Source organism: Ovis aries, chromosome 1, assembly GCF_016772045.2.
Source record: "Ovis aries strain OAR_USU_Benz2616 breed Rambouillet chromosome 1, ARS-UI_Ramb_v3.0, whole genome shotgun sequence".
Classification (NCBI taxonomy): domain Eukaryota; kingdom Metazoa; phylum Chordata; class Mammalia; order Artiodactyla; family Bovidae; genus Ovis; species Ovis aries.
In genome coordinates this window covers 66,449,319-66,470,361 of record NC_056054.1, presented here as the reverse complement: position 1 = coordinate 66,470,361, position 21,043 = coordinate 66,449,319, and the positions used below count along the sequence as shown (strand labels likewise).

At 38.8% G+C, this 21,043-nt stretch overlaps 1 protein-coding gene across 9 annotated transcripts; it reads left to right on the top strand.

The window, feature by feature from the left end:
- The first annotated feature begins 1,080 nt into the window (after positions 1-1,080).
- LOC101120367 (guanylate-binding protein 5) lies at positions 1,081-17,456 on the top strand. Of its 9 annotated transcripts, none has more exons than XM_060400659.1 (12): positions 1,081-1,272; positions 6,995-7,099; positions 8,075-8,278; positions 8,793-8,920; positions 10,047-10,156; positions 10,413-10,609; positions 11,333-11,575; positions 12,827-13,107; positions 14,113-14,325; positions 15,207-15,309; positions 15,617-15,792; positions 17,224-17,456. In XM_060400659.1, the coding sequence occupies exons 3-12, from the start codon at positions 8,083-8,085 to the stop codon at positions 17,335-17,337; spliced, it is 1,761 nt and encodes a 586-aa protein (XP_060256642.1). In that variant the 5' UTR covers positions 1,081-1,272; positions 6,995-7,099; positions 8,075-8,082; the 3' UTR covers positions 17,338-17,456. The 9 variants fall into 9 exon arrangements, with proteins under 9 accessions (XP_060256642.1, XP_042096170.1, XP_060256645.1 ...); XM_042240236.1 differs by lacking the exon at positions 6,995-7,099 and adding an exon at positions 1,628-1,684; XM_060400662.1 differs by lacking the exons at positions 6,995-7,099; positions 14,113-14,325 and adding an exon at positions 1,628-1,684.
- The last annotated feature ends 3,587 nt before the right edge of the window (positions 17,457-21,043 follow it).

The window sequence follows — 21,043 nt, the reverse complement described above, 5'->3', positions numbered from 1 at the left end:
AAAAAACAAACGTGGAACCAGAGACACACACACGAGCTTTAAACACAGAAGAAAGATGTTCACCACTTCAAATGCATCAGCACAGAACCAATGACCCTTCACTACATGAAGAACAGTAATACTGTATCACACAAAGAAAATGACAGTGCTCCAGGAATTCAGAAAGGCAGTTCAATGAACTCAGGAATGAAATAAATGAACAAAAGGAATACTTTGCCAAAGAGACTGAAACACTAAAAAAGAATCAAATAGAAATTCTGCCGCTGAAGGACTCAATAAACAGAATAAAGAGTGCATTAGAAATTATTAGAAATAGAGCAGACCACATGTCAGAGAGAATTAGTCAGTCTGAAGATAGAAATCTAGAAATAATAGAGGCAAAAGAGGAAAAAGAATTAAAAAGTGAGGAAATTCTATAAGAAGTATCTGACTCCTTTAGGAAAGGTATTAGGGTAATGGGTTTCCCAGAAGGAAAAGAGCAGAAGGGAGCAACTTATTTAAAGAAATGATCGCTGAGAACTTCTTAAGCCTGAGGAAGGAACTTGACATTTCAGTTCATGAAGCAAACTGTTTGCTTTGAATATTTGTCTGACTGATGAAAGACACAGTTGCAAAAATTCATTTGTTGACCATTTAATGACAGATTATTTTAAAAATTCTTTAAAACTGTTTAGCAAGGTTTATCTATTTAAGAAGATTTTTTTTCATTGAAATTATATAGCAGTTTATTCTGTGTGTCAAACTTAGGTTTTCTCAGAAAAAAATTCTATCAAAATTCCTAAATATTTAGCAAGAGAGGACCTGAATTGTATAGGATGGCTGCTTCCTTATTTTGGGGTTATAATCACTGTTATTGTAGACTTACTGTGGTTTCTTACAGCCTTGAAGACAGTTTGGAGTAGGAAAAAATGCAAATGATTTCAAAGTTCTCTTCCATGGACAATATGCAGTTTCTGGGAAGTCAGTCCAAATATATTCAAACCAAGAAACTCCGCCTGGAATCATTTAGTCTCTGAGTTCGGCTTTTGGTTTCAGTTTCCTTCAGCGACATTTCAAAAACCCCTTTCACGATGAGTTTCTGTTTCATATTCTAATCCTTTGTCCTCTGGCAGCATGGGGTGAAGAGAAAAGAAATCCCTAGGATTGGTAAGGAAAAAAAGATATCCGAAACCAACACAAATAAACTAAGAGAAGGAGCAAGAACTCAAGTTTTCAATGAAGCAGCTTTCTTAACAGCTCCAGAAGATTTCTGCTACTGAATTTACAGTTAAGGTAATACCTGGCGAAGGGTGGGAAGATGTTTGCAAGTGTCAGGATGTTTTTAAAAAGCCATTCATGGATTTGCGAAACAGTAGGAGAAAGAGAGGGTGGGACGAATTGAGAAAGTAGCATGACATATATATAATATCGTGTGTAAAATAGATAGCTAGTGGGAAATTGCTGTATAACACAGGGAGCCCAGCCTGGCTCTCTGTGACAACCTAGAGGAGTGGGATGAGGGGAGGGGAGGGAGGCTCCACTGGAAGGGGCTATATATAAATATATATAAAATTATGACTGATTAGCATTATTGTATAACAGAAACCAACACAACATTGTAAAGCAATCTTCCTCCATTTAAAAATAGTTTGTTCATGGTGTGATGCAGCTGAGCTCGATGTGGACTGTCAGAGCCCTGTTAAAGGTAAATTGTGGTGATGTCACCCAGGCAGTAGAATTCACTGTCAGTTCCTTTCGTTTATGGTTGAATTAGACAGGAGCATGTGCAGGGACAGAGGGTGTGAAATGTCTTCACCCTGTTTTTCTTTCTTTGCCACCTTATGACCCATGGGAATTGTAACTGCCACTTAAATTATCTTTGTCTTTGATAAAATCTGATTAAGACCCTTCAAATTGCAGCCTGAAGTTTTCAAGAACTATGTATATTTCTTATTTTTATTATATTTATTTTCATGAGAAACAACATCGAATGAGATGTAATGTAAATGGCTTGCTTCCATTAAGAACAAAAGAGAAAAAAGGAAAAAAGTTGAATCCCAGAATGTACAATGAAGCAAGGCTTCACGAAATTGGCTATACATTTTATTCCTAGTCTACATAGCTCAGAGTCCACAGTCCGGCCCAAGATGGAGTCTCGCTTTCAAGATAGAGCCTGTTCTGTCTATTTCCTCCTTCATTATCATGGCACATATTTTGCACATCTCCTTCTTGTTTGATTTCCATTTTTCTCCTTTGTAAGAGCTTTTCCTCTACAAATTCAAACCAAAAACTACACAAAGCAAAGTGAAGGCAAACAACAATAACAAAAGCACACATCATAAACTGGGTTACAATAGCAGAGTGACAGTTACGCATGAGGCTCGAACACAATGAACCTGCAAAGATGTTTTGGAGGCTGGGTTATTCGATTAACATGAAAGATGCTACCCAGATAACATCTGGTGACAATATATAAAATGCTTCCGCTAGTATAAATACATGGCCCTGATGTTGTTTATTAAGTGGCCTGAAAATTCAGACAAATTCATTTCCTTTTTCACTAGTGACATCATCCCATAGCAAGAGATCTGGTAAGCTCTCAAAATCTACAAATAAATTTTGATTGTTTATCTTCTGTTTTTCTAGCTAATTGTTGTGAGTCAGATCTCCATATCTTTCTAATCTAAAAATGATTGTGGTTCCTGCCATAAACAAATCAGACAATAGGACTCAACAAACATAAGATGCCAATACTGCTTTGGAAATGGATTAAAGTAAAAAGAGATTTGGCGTTTGGGAATGTAAAATCATGTGGAATCCTCCCTTTTTGGATCTGGCTTGGACTGGGCATTTCTGGCTCCCATGTCCTGGGGCTATGTCATTTGCAATGGATCTCTTATCTGCTCCCAAGCAGTTTCTATTTATCTGTCACCTGGATAATCTCTGGGGTTTTGGCAATTAAGGAAAGGGGGAAATGGGTCCTCACACTTTCAAAAAAGGAATTTTTACATTAGCTAACAAGGGAATCCAGACCTTTTTATTGTAGGATATCCCTTTAAAAAAAGGCAAGCAGATGGTGAGATTTTTAGCTTCTGTTGTAAATAATTGCTTCTAAAATGGAAGATAATCATTCTTTATAATATGGCAAGGCAGAAAAGCAAGCAATTGTTTACATTTCAGATAGCTTTAGATCTATTTTATCGGGGATTCTTTAGGTTACAAGAATTAACATTAAGAAACTAGAAAATAGCTGTTACAGTGAAGGCAGTTTGGGGAACCAGTTGAGGTGTCAGGGATACCAATTGATGATTTTCAATGGACCATTCTGAAGAGCTATTAAGTCCAGACATACTAAACAAAAGAAAACACTGCTATAAGAGTTCTCAACTGCTAAAATGGAATCAAACATATATATATATATATATATATATATATATATATATATGTATATGTATATGTATATACACATATATATATTCAAATATACCTTTTCAAATTATAAAAAGTACCCTGAGTGAATGGGAAAAAAGGCTTTATTTTAGCAACCAAGATCAAAATTATGAATAATAGAATTAAAGGAATCTCACGCATATTTAGGTTTTTATACATTTTATTCCATAATCTGAATCTTATAATGGTTAAGTGTTAAAATATTTTTACTCACTATCTCATTCATAAAATGATCACTCATTGAAGTTTTGATTGAATAACACATATTAATAGTTACATAAAAATTCTTTAAAAGTAAAGCTTTAAGAAGTAAACAATGGTGTGATCACTAATCTAGAGCCAGACATCCTGGAATGTGAAGTCAAGCGGGCCTTAGAAAGCATCACTACCAACAAAGCTAGTGGAGGTGATGGAATTCCTGTTGAGCTATTTCAAATCCAGAAAGATGATGCTGTGAAAGTGCTGCACTCAATATGCCAGCAAATTTGGAAAACTCAGCAGTGGCCACAGGACTGGAAAAGTCAGTTTTCATTCCAATCCCAAGGAAAGGCAACGCCAAAGAATGCTCAAACTACCGCACAATTGCACTCATCTCAAATGCTAGTAAATTAATGCTCAAAATTCTCCAAGCCAGGCTTCAGCAATCCGTGAACAGTGAACTTCCTGATGTTCAAGCTGGTTTTAGAAAAGGCAGAGGAACCAGAGATCAAATTGCCAACATCCGCTGGATTATGGAAAAAGCAAGAGACTTCCAGAAAAACATCCATTTCTGCTTTATTGACTATGCCAAAGCTTTTGCCTGTGTGGATCACAAGAAACTGTGGAAGATTCTGAAAGAGATAGGAATACCAGACCACCTGACCTGCCTCTTGAGAAATCTGTATGAAGGTTAGGAAGCAACAGTTAGAACTGGACATGGAACAACAGACTGGTTCCAAATAGGAAAAGGAGTTCGTCAAGGCTGTATATTGTCACCCTGCTTATTTAACTTCTATGCAGAGTACATTATGAGAAATGCTGGACTGGAAGAAACACAAGCTGGAATCAAGATTGCCAGGATCAATCACCTCAGATATGCAGATGACAGCACTTATGGCAGAAAGTGAAGAGGAACTAAAAGCCTCTTGATGAAAGTGAAAGAGGAGAGTGAAAAAGTTGGCTTAAAGCTCAACATTCAGAAAATGAAGATCATGGCATCCAGTCCCATCACTTCATGGGAAATAGATGGGGAAACAGTGGAAACAGTGTCAGACTTTATTTTGAGGGGGCTCCAAAATCACTGCAGATGGTGATTGCAGCCATGAAATTAAAAGACACTTAATCCTTGGGAGGAAAGTTATGACCAACCTAGATAGCATATTCAAAAGTAGAGACATTACTTTGCCAACTAAGGTCCGTTTAGCCAAGTCTGGTTTTTCCTGTGGTCACGTATGGATGTGATAATTGGACTGTGAAAAAGGCTGAGCACTGAAGAATTGATGCTTTTGGACTGTGGTGTTGGAAAAGACTCTTGAGAGTCCCTTGGACTGCAAGGAGATCCAACCAGTCCATTCTGAAGGAGATCAGCCCTGGGAGTTCTTTGGAAGGAATGATGCTAAAGCTGAAGCTCCAGTGCTTTAGCCCCCTCATGTGAAGAGTTGACTCATTGGAAAAGACTTTGATGCTGGGAGGGATTGGGGGCAGGAGGAGAATGGGACAACAGAGGATGAGATGGCTGGATCACATCACTGACTTGATGGACGCGAGTCTGAGTGAACTCCGGGAGTTGGTGATGGACAGGGACGCCTGGCGTGCCGCGATTCATGGGGTCGCAAAGAGTCGGACACGACTGAGCGACTGAACTGAACTGAGAAAATGGTACCTAAGGACCTGGCAGGAGTTGCTTTAATGCACTTTGGCCGGACATAGTCCTAAATTAGAGAAAAGCAGGTTGATATTGGGTAAAGGAAAAAAAGTGTACTAGAACAAATAGCGGTCATAAAGATTCAAACTGGGGATTCAGGGAGATACAAACTAAGAAACATAAGCAAGACAAAAGCCGATGGAATAAAAAACGAGACTCAAAGGAGCAGTAGTTTAGACTCAGAAAATGCTTTTCTATACATTCACCAAATACTTAAGAACCAGTAGGGCAGCCTCTAGTAGAACTTTGAAGGGCCTCATTTCAGTTCAGTAGCTCAATCATATACAACTCTTTGCAGCCCCATGGACTGCAAAACGGCAGGCTTCCTTGTCCATCACTAACTCCAGGAGCTTGCTCAAACTCATGTCCATTGAGTTGGTGATGTCCAACCATCTCATCCTCTGTCGCCACCTTCTCCTCCTGCCTTCAATCTTTTTCAGCATTAGGGTCTTTTCCAGTGAGTCAGTCTTCCCATCAGGTGTCCAAAGTATTGGAGTTAGAGCTTCAGCATCAGTCCTTCCAGTGAATATTCAGGACTCATTTCCTTTAGCATTGACTGGTTTGATCTCCTTGCAGTCCAAGGGACTCTCAAGAGTCTTCTCCAACACTCTAGTTCAAAAACATTAATTCTTCAGTGCTCAGCTTTCTTTATAGTCCAACTCTTACATCCATACATGACTACTGGAAAAACCATAGTTTTGACTAGACAAATATTTTTTGGCAAAATAATGTCTCTGCTTTTTAATATGCTATCTAGGTTTGTCATAGCTTTTCTTTCTTCCAGGAGCAAGCATCTTTTAATTTCATAGCTGCAGTCATCATCTACAGTGATTTTGGAGCCCCAAAACTAAAGTCTCTCAATATTTCCTCATCTATTTGCCAGAAAGTGATGGGACAGGATGCCATGATCTTAGTTTTCTGTATGTTGAGTTTTAAGCCAACTTTTTCACTGTCCTCTTTCACTTTCCTCAAGAGGCTCTTTAGTTCTTTGTTTTCTGCCATAAGGGTGGTGTCATCTGCATATCTGAGGTTATTGATACGTCTCCAGCAATCTTGATTTCAGCTTGTGCTTCAGCCAGACAGGCATTTCACATGATGTATTCTGCATAGACGTTAAATAAGCAGGGTAACAATGGTATAGCCTTGACGTACTCCTTTCCCCATTTGGAACTAGTCTGTTATTCCATGTCCAGTTCTAACTGCTGCTTCTTGACCTGCATACAGGTTTCTCAGGAGGCAGGTCAGGTGGTCTGATATTCCCATCTCTTTAAGAATTTTCCACAGTTTGTTGTGATCCATGCAGTCAAAGGATTTGGCATAGTCAATAAAGCAGAAGTAGATGTTTTTCTGGACCTCTGTCTTTTTCAGTGATCCAGAGGATGTTGGCAATTTGATCGCTGGTTCCTCTTTCTATTCTAAAAGAAGCTTTAACCTCTAGGAGTTCATGGTTCACGTACTGTTGAAGCCTGGCTTGGAGAATTTTAAGCATCACTTTGCTAGCGTGTGAGATTAGTGAAAATGTGTGGTAGTTTGATGTTCTTTGGCATAGCCTTTTCTTGGGATTGGAATAAAAACTGCCTTTTTCCAGTCGTGTGGCCACTGCTGAGTTTTCCAGATTTGCTGGCATGTTGAATGCAGCATCTTAACAGCATCATCTTTTAGGATTTGAAATAGCTCAGCTGGAATTCCATCACCTTCACTAGCTTCGTTCATGTTGATGCTTCCTGAGGCCCACTTAACTTCATATTCCAGGATGTCTGTCTCTAGGTGAGTGATCACACCATCGTGATTATCTGGGTCATGAAGATCTTTTTTGTATTGTTCTTCTGTGTATTCTTGCCATCTCTTCCTAATATCTTCTGCTTCTGTTAGGTCCATATCATTTCAGTCCTTTATTGTGCCCATCTTTGTATGAAATATTCCCTTGGTATCTCTAATTTTCTTGAAGAAATATCTAGTCTTTCCCATTGTATTGTTTTCCTCTATTTCTTTGCACTGATCACTGAGGAAGGCTTTCATATCTCTCCGTGCTATTCTTTGGAACTCTGTATTCAAATGGGTATATCTTTCCTTTTCTCCTTTGCCTTTCACTTCTCTTCTTTTCTCAGCTATCTGTAAGCCTTCCTCAGACAACCATTTTGCCTTTTTGTATTCCTTTTTCTTGGGGACTGTCTTGATCACTGCCTCCTGTACAATGTCATGAAACTCCATCCATAGTTCTTCCAGCACTCTCAGATCTAATCCCTTGAATCTATTTGTCACTTCCACCTTATAATCATAAGGAATTTGATTTAGGTCATACTTGAATTGTCTCGTGGTTTCCCTACTTTCTTCAATTTAAGTCTGAATTTTGCAGTAAGGAATTCATGATCTGAGCCACAGTCAGCTCCTACTCTTTTTCTTTCTTTCTTTCTTTCTTTTTTTTTTTCTGACTGTATAGAGTTTCTCCATCTTTGGCTTCAAAGAACAAAATGAATCTGATTTTGGTATTGACCATCTGGTCAAGTCCATGTGTAGAGTCTTCTCTCGTATTGTGGGGTCTAGGACTTCTCTTGTGTTGAAGGGCTTGGACTTGTGTTATTATGACCCTTTTTATTATCTTTTTATTTATTATGATTCACTTCTTCAGAAACTTAGACCATCTGGGGAGAAGTATGTCTATAGGTTGAGGAAGTAAAATGACTTTTTTCTGCTTTATGAATAGAAACTTCAGTCTTTCCCATGTCTTTCCTTGAACATCAGGTGACACCATGGACATGGCCCCATTGATTCACATGCCAGAACCCTTGTGCCTCATTGAGAACACTAATGGGCCACTGCTGGTTAATCCAGAAGCTCTGAAGATCCTGTCTGACATCAGGCAGCCTGTTGTGGTGGTGGCTATCATGGGCCTCAACCGCACAGGCAAATCCTACCTGATAAACAAGCTGGCTGGGAAGAACAAGGGTGAGTGACTCCAGCAGAGCCCAGCTAAGTCCTTTCTGTCTACCCACACTCCCAACATGCAGCACAGTGATGTGAGGAGAGAAAGTCAGAGACCTGGAAGGAATATTGAAAGCTAATGCTTGGCTCAAATCTAGCTAATGATCTTCTGGGAGATGAAAGGTAGAGTTCTGCTTCTGACATATCACCTCATTTTTTTCCTCAGTATCTACTTAGAAAAATTACAGTACTTTCCAATTATAAGAAGACATCAATGAAATAACTTTTACATATGTATTTATAAGTGACTAAATTTTGATAATATAATATTCTTGCAAAAAAAGAAATGTCAAATTTCCAGCCCTATGGTCCTTGGCATTCTTATTATCGCATTCCTCTATTGTAATTCAGATCAATACAGAGTTATATTTTCTGCCATATCCTCGCCTTGCTTTCTTTAAATGGTAGCTCACTTATTAAGACAGTCTCCAGTTTCCAGATCCACTCCTCTATCACAGCGTCTCAACTCCCGCTGTAGGATTCTCAGTTGGATCTACAGTGCAGTCTCACACGAAGGGCATCTGGATGTGGTGTGTGCCTCACCCCAAGAAACCAAACCACACCCTGGTTCTTCTTGACACTGAGGGACTTGGAGACGTAGAGAAGGTAAGGAAAAAGAATTTCTTTTTAATCAGCCTCCTCATCCCTGAACACTCTTTACCTGGGGAGACTTTTTTTTTTTACTTCTACTTGACCAGGGTATATATTTTTTCCCCTTTCTGTTTTTAATAGTTAAATTTTAGAAACTGAAGTGAGAAAAATAGGTGTGAAAGCCAGAATCACAATTGGCAGACTGGGCAGCTAACTGAACTGAAGAGAGAGATGGTGCCAAAAAAGTCACCGTCATGAGTCTGACCCTGCAGAGGACAGAGGTTAGCAGTGAGCTTCAGGGCAGCAGAACTTGAGTCCAAATCAGGATCCTAGTACTTGCAGCTCTTAAGACTTTGACAAACAAGAATAAGTCTCCTCAAATCTCCTATTTCCCCTTTGGTCTCATCCATTTTATCATTTGCACAGGAGATGCACGTTATTTTTCCGCTTCTACTGGCAAGAAAAAAAAGCCTTGATTTGTAGTACTTTCCAGTTTTCTAAGTGCTCCCATCATAGCTGCCTCCAAGCTACCAAAGTGAAGTCACTAAACTCAAGGCTCAGAAAAGGTGTACACAACCAGCTGTTGTAAGCTGGTATGAGCTGGCTTGAGCACAAAACGGGATCTTTCCCTTGTACTTCTTGTTTTCCATGTCTTCATTTTGCTTTTGATTTACCACAATTCAAAATGATCAACCCATTTTTGCTTTAGTTTACTTACCTGTAACATAGAGACAGTAGTTAAAACCTTATTCTCACAGCATTGTTTTTGAGTATTAAATATGATCAGTAATATGAACTTCCCTGTGTATAAGTTACTCAATAAAATAGATGCATGTATTATGCTTACAGACCTACTTTGTTTCACACAGTTGAAAATCTTGATTTTAACTATTCTGGTTACCTTCAGTAACTTTGACTATCGATTTTGCAAATACCTAGCCAGTTATAAAAGGGACTGATAAGTTAATAAAATATGGTTTTATATAAAATTATCAATGCTAATGGCAGAACTAAATTTCCCATGTTTCTCACAACCATTTTAGTTTTTCCTGTTTAACATTTGTAGATCAAGGGTCTATTTTTAGTAACTGCTCATATGGGAGTGCCATGAGACATGACTGAAATTTATTCTGACTTCTAGGGCGACAAGACTAATGACACCCATATAGCTGTACTGGCACTATTATTGAGTAGTACTTTTGTATACAACACCATGAACAAAATTGACCAGGGAGCTATCGACCTCTTGCAGTATCCTTTTGTGGTCCAGGATGGTACCAAAGCCAGAAAGAATTCCTCCATTCACCAGCTCATGAGTCCTTGTGTATCAAATACAAAGGTGAAAACACTGTGAACATTAAAAGAACAAGACAAAGTCCTTTGTTTACTGAATGAAAGGAGGACTTGGTTACAACCCAAAGAGAATATAAAAGCATATAAAGGCATGGAATTAAATATGGCCCAGATGCAGTCCTATTTCCAAAAGTTTTCCTTAATTGCATCTCAGCTATGTGACAGAACTGTCACATCTGCTAAGAATAGATACCTCACCTAATCTTAACAGGGTAGACGACACAGCTGACTTTGTGAGAATCTGTCCAGACTTAGTGTGGACTCTGAGAGATTTCTACCTTGACCTGGAAGCAAATGGGCAACTCATCACAGCAGATGAATATCTGGAGAATTCACTGAGGCCAAAGCAAGGTAACGGACTCCAACTTTGGAAAGAGGGAGAAAAATAGCACAAGAAGTTATCTCTTGTATGTCGCTGGTTAAACTTATAGTTTCCTATAGTTACTCAGCCGACTAAATGACTACATAGCATTAATAATTAATAATTGTTAATTAATAATTAACTATTTTAATTAATTAAATTAAATTATTTTGATTGATTAATTAAAATCAATCAATAATATTTGCTAGTTTATAATACTATTAACAATACATGGTATTAATACTATTAATAGTATTAATTATTAATAATACTATTAATTTAAATGAATTAATAGAGTCCATATTAAATTATATTATTCCCTGTTCTTGAAGCAAATTACTTTTCTATTTTCCTTTCCCTGGTTGATCACCTTTTGAGCTTTTGCTTTGGGTTTGTGAAAATGTAGTGAAGTAAATAACGTCAGGGAGGTTAAGTGAAAGTCGTTCAGTTGTGTTCGACTCTTTGTGACCCCTTGGACTGTACAGTCAGTGGGATTCTCCAGGCCAGAATACTGGAGTGGGTGGCCTTTCCCTTCTTCAGGTGATCTTTGTAACCCGGGATTGAGCCCAGGTATCCTACATTGCAGGCAGATTCTTTACCAGCTGAGCCACAAGGGAAGCCCAGCATCAGGCAGAGGCCATATTTATTTGTGGGAAATAGATCAAAGTGAATGTTAATTTGATACTAAATAAATCTTATTTTTCCCTCCACAGGCCCCAACCAACATCTTCAAAATTTTAATCTGCCCCGTCTGTGTATACAGAAATTCTTTCCAGTAAAGAAATGCTTCATTTTTGACTTGCCCACTCACCAGAAGAAGCTTGCCCAGCTTGAGACACTGCATAATGATGATCTGGATCCTAAGTTTGTACAACAAGTGGCAGAATTCTGTTCCTACGTCTTTAGCCATTCCAAGACTAAAACTCTTTCAGGAGGCATCAAGGCCAGTGGATCTCGTGAGTACCTTTTCAGAGGTTTTCCTTCAATTCAAAATAGAGAATGAGAGCACTATTGTAATTTTTCCTTCCACTGTCAAGGCTAAAAATGCATAGTTAGATACTACCAAGAAAATCATAGGTATCATATTTATTAAATACTTACAAAAATATATCTAAATGTTTTTAGTAATGTTTGCAAAATAAGATAAAATAGGAAGAATAATCTGAAGAAAATGTCAAGTTAAAAAAGTTCTGCCTATAAATGATCCACTGTTGAACTAGACTAACCCACATGGGTTGGCAGCACTTGTTCCACCAATACAGTGAGTACTTGTTAAGTGCCACAGCCTTAGATAGGCAGAAAATGGGAAGACATACATTGTAGAAATGGAACATACTTAACATAAACATTAAACAAACAGATGCCCAGATTGTCTAAAACCCTTCAAGAAATCTAAGCAGCCTTCTCAATCCAATTGTTCCTAAATACTCTAAGTCTTGGAACTTTGTAAATTGTTGTGTGTTAGTCACTCAGTCGTGTCCAACTCTTTGCGACCCCAAGGACTATAGCCCACCAGGCTCCCCTGTCCATGGAATTTACCAGACAAGGATACTGGAGTGGGTTGCCATTTCCTTCTCCAGAGCATCTTCCCAACCCAGGGATTGAACCCAGGTCTCCTGCACTGTAGGCAGATGCTTTGCAGTTTGAGCTAAGGAAGTCTGTGTTGTAAATTATTGCTACAATCTAAAGGGAAGATGAGTGCAAACACAAGTAGGCAAAGGATGAGGAGGACAAACAGGAAAGTTCCAACAAAGAGTAAAGTGACCTGGTCCAATTTGCCTACTTTGTGCTTTTTCAGGTGAGGGTAACACTCACACCAGCTTTACATGTTCAAGTGGATGAGAAAAGGAAGGGAATAGACATCTGAGGAAGAGAGAAAGAAAGCGAAGAGTAAACAGGCAAAAGGTCTGTAGTATTCTAAATAAATGAATACACACAACTTTGTGTAACCATCTCCTCACTGCTCAATTAGAAAGTGATGAAATGTAGGTCATCACACAAATCTTCAGTTTTCTCCTTTGAACACTTTCTTTTCTCAGAGAATGAAAGATCTGTCTTCTTGATCACATAATTTCCCAAAGGAGCTTACTTGGTCCATTTGAACACTGTGCAGAAGGCTGAATATGCTAAATTAACATTCTCAGAATTAGTTCAGAGCATGTCCTTTTTCTCTGCAAATAATTCAAGCATCTCTTCCCCCTGTTAAGATCTAGAGAACCTAGTGCAGACCTATGTCAATGCCATCAACAGTGGGAATCTGCCCTGCATGGAAAGTGAAGTCCTGACCTTGGCCCGGATTAAGAACTCGGTTGCGGTGCAAAAGGCCATTGCCCATTATGACCAGGAGATGGGCCAGAAGCTGCAGCTGCCCACAGAAACCCTTCAGGAACTTCTGGACCTGCACAGGGCCAGTGAGAAAGAGACCATTGAAGTCTTCATGAAGAACTCTTTCAAGGATGAGGACCAAGGGTACCAGAAAAAATTAGAGGTAATTAAGTTTTTTGCTATAGTGGATGGGACTTAGGGGCAATAAAAGGCAAAATGTTGCTATGCAATACAAAATGTGGACTTAACTAAAACAATTCTTACTAGACTGAGAGATAATGACTATCACTTATGTGACCAAGATTTCACTATTATTCTGAAGACAAGTAACAACAAAAAGCATATAACTACCCTGGACCCAACTGTTGTTGTCATTATTTAGTCTTAACTCATGTCCGACTCTTTGCAGCCCCATGGACTGTAGCCCTCCTGGCTCCTCTGTCCATTGGTTTTCCCAGACAACAGTACTGGAGTGGGTTGCTATTTCCTCCTCCAGGGGATCTCTTCCCAACATAGGGATTGAACCCACATCTCCTGCATTGCAGGTAGATTGTTTATTACTGAGCCACCAGGGAAACCCCAAGACCCTATAGATTCTAAAAGTTTCACACACAGATAACTCATCTTATTATGTTACACCCATGAACTAGTGTTTTCAAAGCAATCTTATCCCTTAAAAAATTGTGTTCATAAAGTATTAACTTACCTTTTTTTATTAATCAAGCATACAGAATTGCCAAAGACTCTACTAAAAGATTATCTCCTCATGTTTAATAGCATATGCTCATTATTCAGGCCAATCATCCATTCTACCTCCTCACTGGAAATCCCAGACCTGATATAATATTGAAACAGTAGTAACACAGTAGGTTGCATTTAAAATTAGGGCTGGAGGATAGAGATCTGTAGTCTGAAGATTCTATCTAAAGTAGAAGAGGCAAAAGAAACGGGTGTCCAGAGACTTCAGATACAAAAGTAAAGTCACTTTTCTGCAGTGTATTATCCATGGAACTTTTTTACAATAGGTTTGGTAGAAAGAATATAGTATTGCTTGTAGTCTTTGAATTCCCAGAAAAAAAAAAAAAAACAGAGATTCCCTTTGTGAATCATTTCTAAAAACACTGAAGTGTTGGTAATATCTTTTCTATGGGCCTTTGTCCCCTTAAAGATGCAGCTAGCAGCCAAACAGAATGACTTTCATAAACGCAACTTGGAGGCATCACAGAATCGTTGCTCAGCTTTACTTCAGGATATTTTTCATCCTCTAGAAGAAAATGTGAAGCAAGGGGTTTATTCAAAACCCGGGGGCCATTGTCTCTTCATTCAGCAGAGAGACGAGCTGATTGCAAAGTACAATCAGGAGCCCAGGAAAGGAATACAGGTATCCTTGGCATTATGTATTAATTATGGGGGGTTTGTGTGTGGGGGGGTCTTCTTTGAAAAATCAATGACGACAGACAGGAAGAATAATAGTTGTGGAACTGAACTAGACTTTTGTGATGAAAGTGAAAGAGGAGAGTGAAAAAGTTGGTTTAAAGCTCAACATTCAGAAAACTAAGATCATGGCATCTGGTCCCATCACTTCATGGGAAATAGATGGGGAAACAGGGGAAACAGTAACAGACTTTATTTTTGGAGTCTCCAAAATCAATGCAGATGGTGATTGCAGCCATGAAATTAAAAGATGCTTACTCCTTGGAAGGAAAGTTATGACCAACCTAGTTAGCATATTGAAAAGCAGAGATATTACTTTGCCAACAAAGGTCCGTCTAGTCAAGGCTATGGTTTTTCCAGTGGTCATGTATGGATGTGAGAGTTGGAGTGTGAAGAAAGCTGAGCGGCGAAGAATTGATGCTTTTGAACTGTGGGGTTGGAGAAGACTCTTGAGAGTCCCTTGGACTGCAAGGAGATCCAACCAGTCTATCCTAAAGGAGATCAGTCCTGAATATTCATTGGAAGGACTGATGCTGAAGCTGAAACTCCAATACTTTGACCACCTCATGCGAAGAGCTGACTCATTGGAAAAGACTCTGATGCTGGGAGGGATTGGGGGCAGGAGGAGAAGGGGACGACAGAGGATGAGATGGCTGGATGGCATCACTGACTCGATGGATGCGAGTTTGAGTGAACTCCGGGAGTTGTGATGGACAGGGAGGCCTGGCGTGCTGCAATTCATGGGATCACAAAGAGTCGGACATGACTGAGCAACTGAAGTGAACTGAATCATTTTTTACTTCTGACTATATATTTTTGGGTTTTTAGGCTGAGGAAGCTCTTCAGAAATATTTAGAGTCCAAGGAGTCTGTGAGTGTTACCATTTTTCAGATAGACCTGGCTCTCACAGCAAGGGAAAAGGAGATCGAAGGTGAGAAAAAAAATGGGGGAAAAAATGCAACACAGAAATTCTACACATTTTATGTTAATTTGACCTGGTTAAACCTGGGATCATTAAACTAGAGGTAGAATGGCAAACATGTACCATTCTTAGCTCCTCAGTCTATACCTGAATAGGGCATATACCCTCAGCTACCATATGATTACTTGCAGGGAGGAAAAGTGACCAAGGAAATTTTATCTATGAAGTAGCAGCAATAACAAATAAGGGAGTGGGGGCAGAAGGAAGGGTACTTTAATCCTAGAGAGGTTTGTCATTTCCTTCCTCTCTGAGGTAGGTATAACAGAAGAGTTTATGAAGGCTGAAGCACGAAGGTTGATGGAAAGTCTAACTCAGCATCAGCAAATGATGGAGCAGAGGAAGATATTCCATCAGGAACAAGTGAGACTAATGGAGAGAAACAGAGTATACCAGCAGGCACTGCAACAGAGGGCCATGGAAGGTCAGCTCCAGGTACTCATCAATTATTTCATCTCGGGATTTTAATCACACTCCCCTCTCTGTATCAGTGAGAATACAAAGCACCAACAACGTGGAAGAGGCAGCGTAAGACTGTGGCCTAGGGCAAAGACTCTGGAATCAAATAGTGTGGGTGAGAAACCCAGCTCCATCTCTTACTAAATCTATTGTTTGGAGATATTTATATTAATATTACTTATTTTATACGGCTATTTTGAAGCTTAAATGAGTCAATATTTGAGTTTAGAATGGTGCTTGGCACAGCATAAGCACTATAATTTGTTAAGCAAAATCCAAGGACATTTCTAACCCACAGTAATTAGTCTTGTTATTTTGTTCATTTTTCTAGCTAGTCTTTTCCTTTGGTCATAGATTACCTTGTTAAATTAATCTCATATTACTATGTCCATGCCCCTGTCTTTACCTTAATTGTTGCTGGTTCTGAAGGCCTTTAACTTGCAGAGTTTGTTTCATCCAGTCCTCTGCTATTATTATCACTCAGTTGGCAGTAGTTCCTATCTACCAAGCACTGTACAAAGCACCATACATACATTCTTTAACCTAGTCTATTCAGTGAATCAGGGCCATTATGTCCCCATCTTTCTGATTAGAAAAAATTAAGTTCCAAAGAGATAATTAATGCCACTATCACACAGCCTAGCAAATTATCAAAACAGCCTTCCCAGTGAGTGGGATCTGCAGTGCTTTCATATCTACAAACCTAGCCTTTCATTCTTCTGTGAGCACCCTTAGGAGACGAAGGGCATCCTCCCTATCATGGCTGATCTACCTGTAGGTTCTTGTTTTCCAAGAACTGTTTCAAGACAATTTTGAGATTACAGACCCGCACTGAAGGGCAGTATTTTCAATCTAGGGTTTCTGAACTCATTCTTTCCTTCTATGTTAACCCTGTGACTGTGGAGACATGGAACAAATTCCCTTATCAAAGGCTCAGACTAGGATATCACCTAGACCACCCAGTTGAACTTTTGTATTGAGCTTTAAAGTTATGACATTCATAATGGATAAAATGTGCATTTTACTAATTTTAACCTCTCCCTGTAATACTAGATCTGATGTTTTTTTGTGTGTACATGAGAACTGAAGTCAAAATGTGATTCACATTGCTTAAGGACAAAGGGAGAAGGGGCCTTAGGATATAATTCTTGGGATACCAATATTTCAGGGACTGAGAGATGATGTTTCTGCAGCAATAGGAACAGACTGGGAAGAAGAATTACACAAGTAGGAAACCAAGAGTAAGAGGTAAAATAGATATGAATGGAAAGGAGGAATTAGGGACTGTCTTTTATTACTGATTGTTTAAAATAAGTAAGGGGAAAGTCAGTGACTGGGACTTTTCCTAAACAGTGATCTGGACACCACTTTTTGCTCAGCTCTTTCGTTTTATGTATCACTCTTTAGGAAGAGGTTAAAAGGCTCAAGGAGATAATCCAAGCTGAGAACAGAAAACTTCACGACAAACTCCAGAATCTTCTGAGGAATGACTCACCAGATGATGCATGCATCTTACTCTAAAGAGCTAAACATTAGAATCTCATTTACTTGTTCATTTTCACTGAAGACACAAAGAAATAAGAAACTATAGAACTTGACACAATTATCATTTAAATAAACTTCATGATAATTATACTGAACTTTTGTATTGAATTATTGTTATGATACTCAATGGGTAAAACGTGCATTGGTGCATTAATTTCTTGGTAAATGCACCAATAGTTTAAGTATTGATTGCTTCCTTAAAAAGATTATGACTTTTGTTATAAGGGACATTTTATCATTGCCTCTTGGCACTGATATTGGGCAGGTTCTATCAGGGAAACTTTCTCTTGTACCTCTAATTTTCCACATTTTTCTCAGTGGGGATTGGAAGTGACCTGGAGTGGGGAATATTTCTATAATAACCCAAGTCACATGGATCTTGATTGAACTCAGGTGGACATCACTCTTGCCAAATGGTAATCCCACTGCTGGGCATACACACCGAGGAAACCAGAATTGAAAGAGACACATGTACCCCAATGTTCATCGCAGCACTGTTTATAATAGCCAGGACATGGAAACAACCTAGATGTCCATCAGCAGATGAATGGATAATAAAGCTGTGGTACATATACACAATGGAGTATTACTCAGCAGTAAAAAAGAATTCATTTGAATCAGTTCTGATGAGATGGATGAAACTGGAGCCGATTATACAGAGTGAAGTAAGCCAGAAAGAAAAACACCAATACAGTATACTAACACATATATATGGAATTTAGGAAGATGGCAATGACGACCCTGTATGCAAGACAGGGAAAGAGACACAGATGTGTATAACGGACTTTTGGACTCAGAGGGAGAGGGAGAGGGTGGGATGATTTGGGAGAATGACATTCTAACATGTATACTATCATGTAAGAATTGAATCGCCAGTCTATGTCTGACGCAGGATGCAGCATGCTTAGGGCTGGTGCATGGGGATGACCCAGAAAGATGTTATGGGGAGGGAGGTGGGAGGGGGGGTTCATGTTTGGGAACGCATGTAAGAATTAAAGATTTTTAAATTTAAAAAAACAAACAAACAAACAAACAAACAAAAACTAACCTGGTTTCTTAGCGCAGACAGTCTACAGTGTATGGTTCCCAACTGGATGGAGGATACTCAGTTTATAGGCAATTATATGATTCCTGCTCATAGTTAGAAGACGATCTACTTAGATTATTCTAAGCTGTAAGTAAATAACATCATAATGAAACAGAAGTACTCTAGAAGATGGAAAGAACCACCAGCATGGAAATTATGTCAAAAGCTGAAAAGCTAAAGAAGTCTAACCTTCCTTCTGTCCTCACCAAGGGCATAACTTAAATAGGGTATTTTATATTATGAACCAATTTCTATTGGATTTTGTTTATAATCCTTTAAACCTATAAATAAATAGTATAAGGAATGCAACATAATCTGACAAACAAATGATGGGGCTCATTTAATTTTAAGCCCCAAATGTTGGCATTTAATTTTGAGCCTTGCTTACAGTACTAAAATTAAATGAGTGTAATTGCTTGCAATCATATATGAAAGCCTACTGATTTTTATTAAAAACTATAGGTTATAAAAATATATGTATATATATATAATATATATATATAAAAAATGTAAATACCCATAAAATTTTTAAAAATAATTCTACCACTTTGGCCTTTCTTCTCCCAATAGTTATATCTTCAGGGATTTCTATATTTCCCTAAAATGACTGAAAATTATTTTAATAGTAAAAAATTAAATATTTCTTATACATTTTATTTCCTTTTTGTTTATCTCCAGTAAAATCAGCTCAGTACAGTCATCAGTCATGTCCAGTTCTTTGTGATCCATGGTCTGTGGCATGCCAGGCTTTCCTGTCTATCACCAACTCCGGAGCTTATTCAAACTCATGTCCATCAACTAGTGATGCCATCCAACCATCTCATTCTCATTCTCTGTCATCTCCTTCTCCTCCAACCTTCAATCTTTCTCAGCATCAGGGTCTTTTCCAACGAGCTGGTTCTTCACATCAGGTGGTCAAAATACTGGAGTTTCAGCTTAGGCATCATTTCTTCCAATGAATATTCAGGACTATTAGGATTGACAGGTTGGATCTCCTTGCAGTCCAAGGGACTCTCAAGAGTCTTCTCCAATACCACAGATCAAAAGCATCAATTCTTCGGCGCTCAGCTTTCTTTAGAGTCCAACTGTCACATCCATACATGACCACTGGAAAAACCATAGCTTTGATTACATGGACCTTTGCTAGTAAAGCAATGTCTCTGCTTTTTAATATGCTATCTAGGTTGGTCATATTTTTTCTTCCAAGGAGCAAGCATCTTTTAATTTCATGGCTGCAATCACCACGGGCAGTGATTTTGGAGCCCCCCACCCAAAATAAAATCTTTCACTATTTCCACTGTTTCCCCATCTATTTGCATGAAGTTATGGGACCAGATGCCATGATCTTAGTTTTCTGAATGTCGAGTTTTAAGCTAACTTTTTCACTCTCCTCTTTCACCTTCATCAAGAGGCTTTCAGTTTCTCTTCACTTTCTGCCATAAGCGTGGTGTCATCTGCATATCTGAGGTTATTGATATTTCTCCCGGCAATCTTGATTCCAGCTTGTGCTTTATCCAGTGCAGTGTTTCTTATGATGTACTCTGCATATAAGTTAAATAAGTAAAATGACAATATACAGCCTTGACGTACTCCTTTCCCAATTTGGAAGCAGTCTGTTGTTCCATGTCCAGTTCTAATTTTGCTTCTTGACCTGCATACAGATTTCTCAAGAGGCAGGTCAGGTGATCTGGTATGCCCATCTCTTGAAGAATTTTTCACATTTTGTTGTGATCCACACAGTCAAAGGTTTTAGTGTAGTCAAGAAAGCAGAAGTGGATGTTTTTCTGGAACTCTTGCTTTTTTGATGATCCAACGGATGTTCATAATTTGATCTCTGGTTCCTCTGCCTTTTCTAAGTACACCTTGAACATCTGGAAGTTCACAGTTCACATACTGTTGAAGCCTGGCTTGCAGAATTTTGAGCATTACTTTGCTAGCACTAAAGGTAAATGGAAAGATATAACCATTTGAATGCAGAGTTCCAAAGAATAGCACACAGAGATAAGAAAGACTTCCTCAGTGATCAATGCAAAGAAATAGAGGAAAACAATACAATGGGAATGATTAGAGATCTCTTCAAGAAAATTAGAGATACCAAGGGAAATTTTCATGCAAAGATGGGCACAATAGAAGACAGAAATGGTATGGACCTAACAGAAGCAGAAGATACTAAGAAGAGGTGGCAAGAATACACAGAAGAACTATACAAAAAAGTTCTTCATGACCCAGGTAACCATAATGGTGTGATCACTCACCTAGAGTCAGATATCCTGAAATGCAAAGTCAAGTGGGCCTTATGAAGCATCACTACAAACAAAGCTAGTGGAGGTGATATAATTTCAGTCGAGCTATTTCAAATCCTAAAAGATGATGCTGTGAAAGTGCTACACTCAATATGCCAGCAAATCTGGAAAACTCAGCAGTGGCCACAGGGCTGGAAAAGGTCAATTTTCATTCCAATCCCAAAGAAAGGCAATGCCAAAGAATGTTCAAATGAAATGATTAAGTCACTCAGTTGCGTATGACTCTTTGCAACCCCATGGACTGTAGCCTACCAAGCTCCTCTGTCCATGGGATTTTCCAGGCAATAGTACT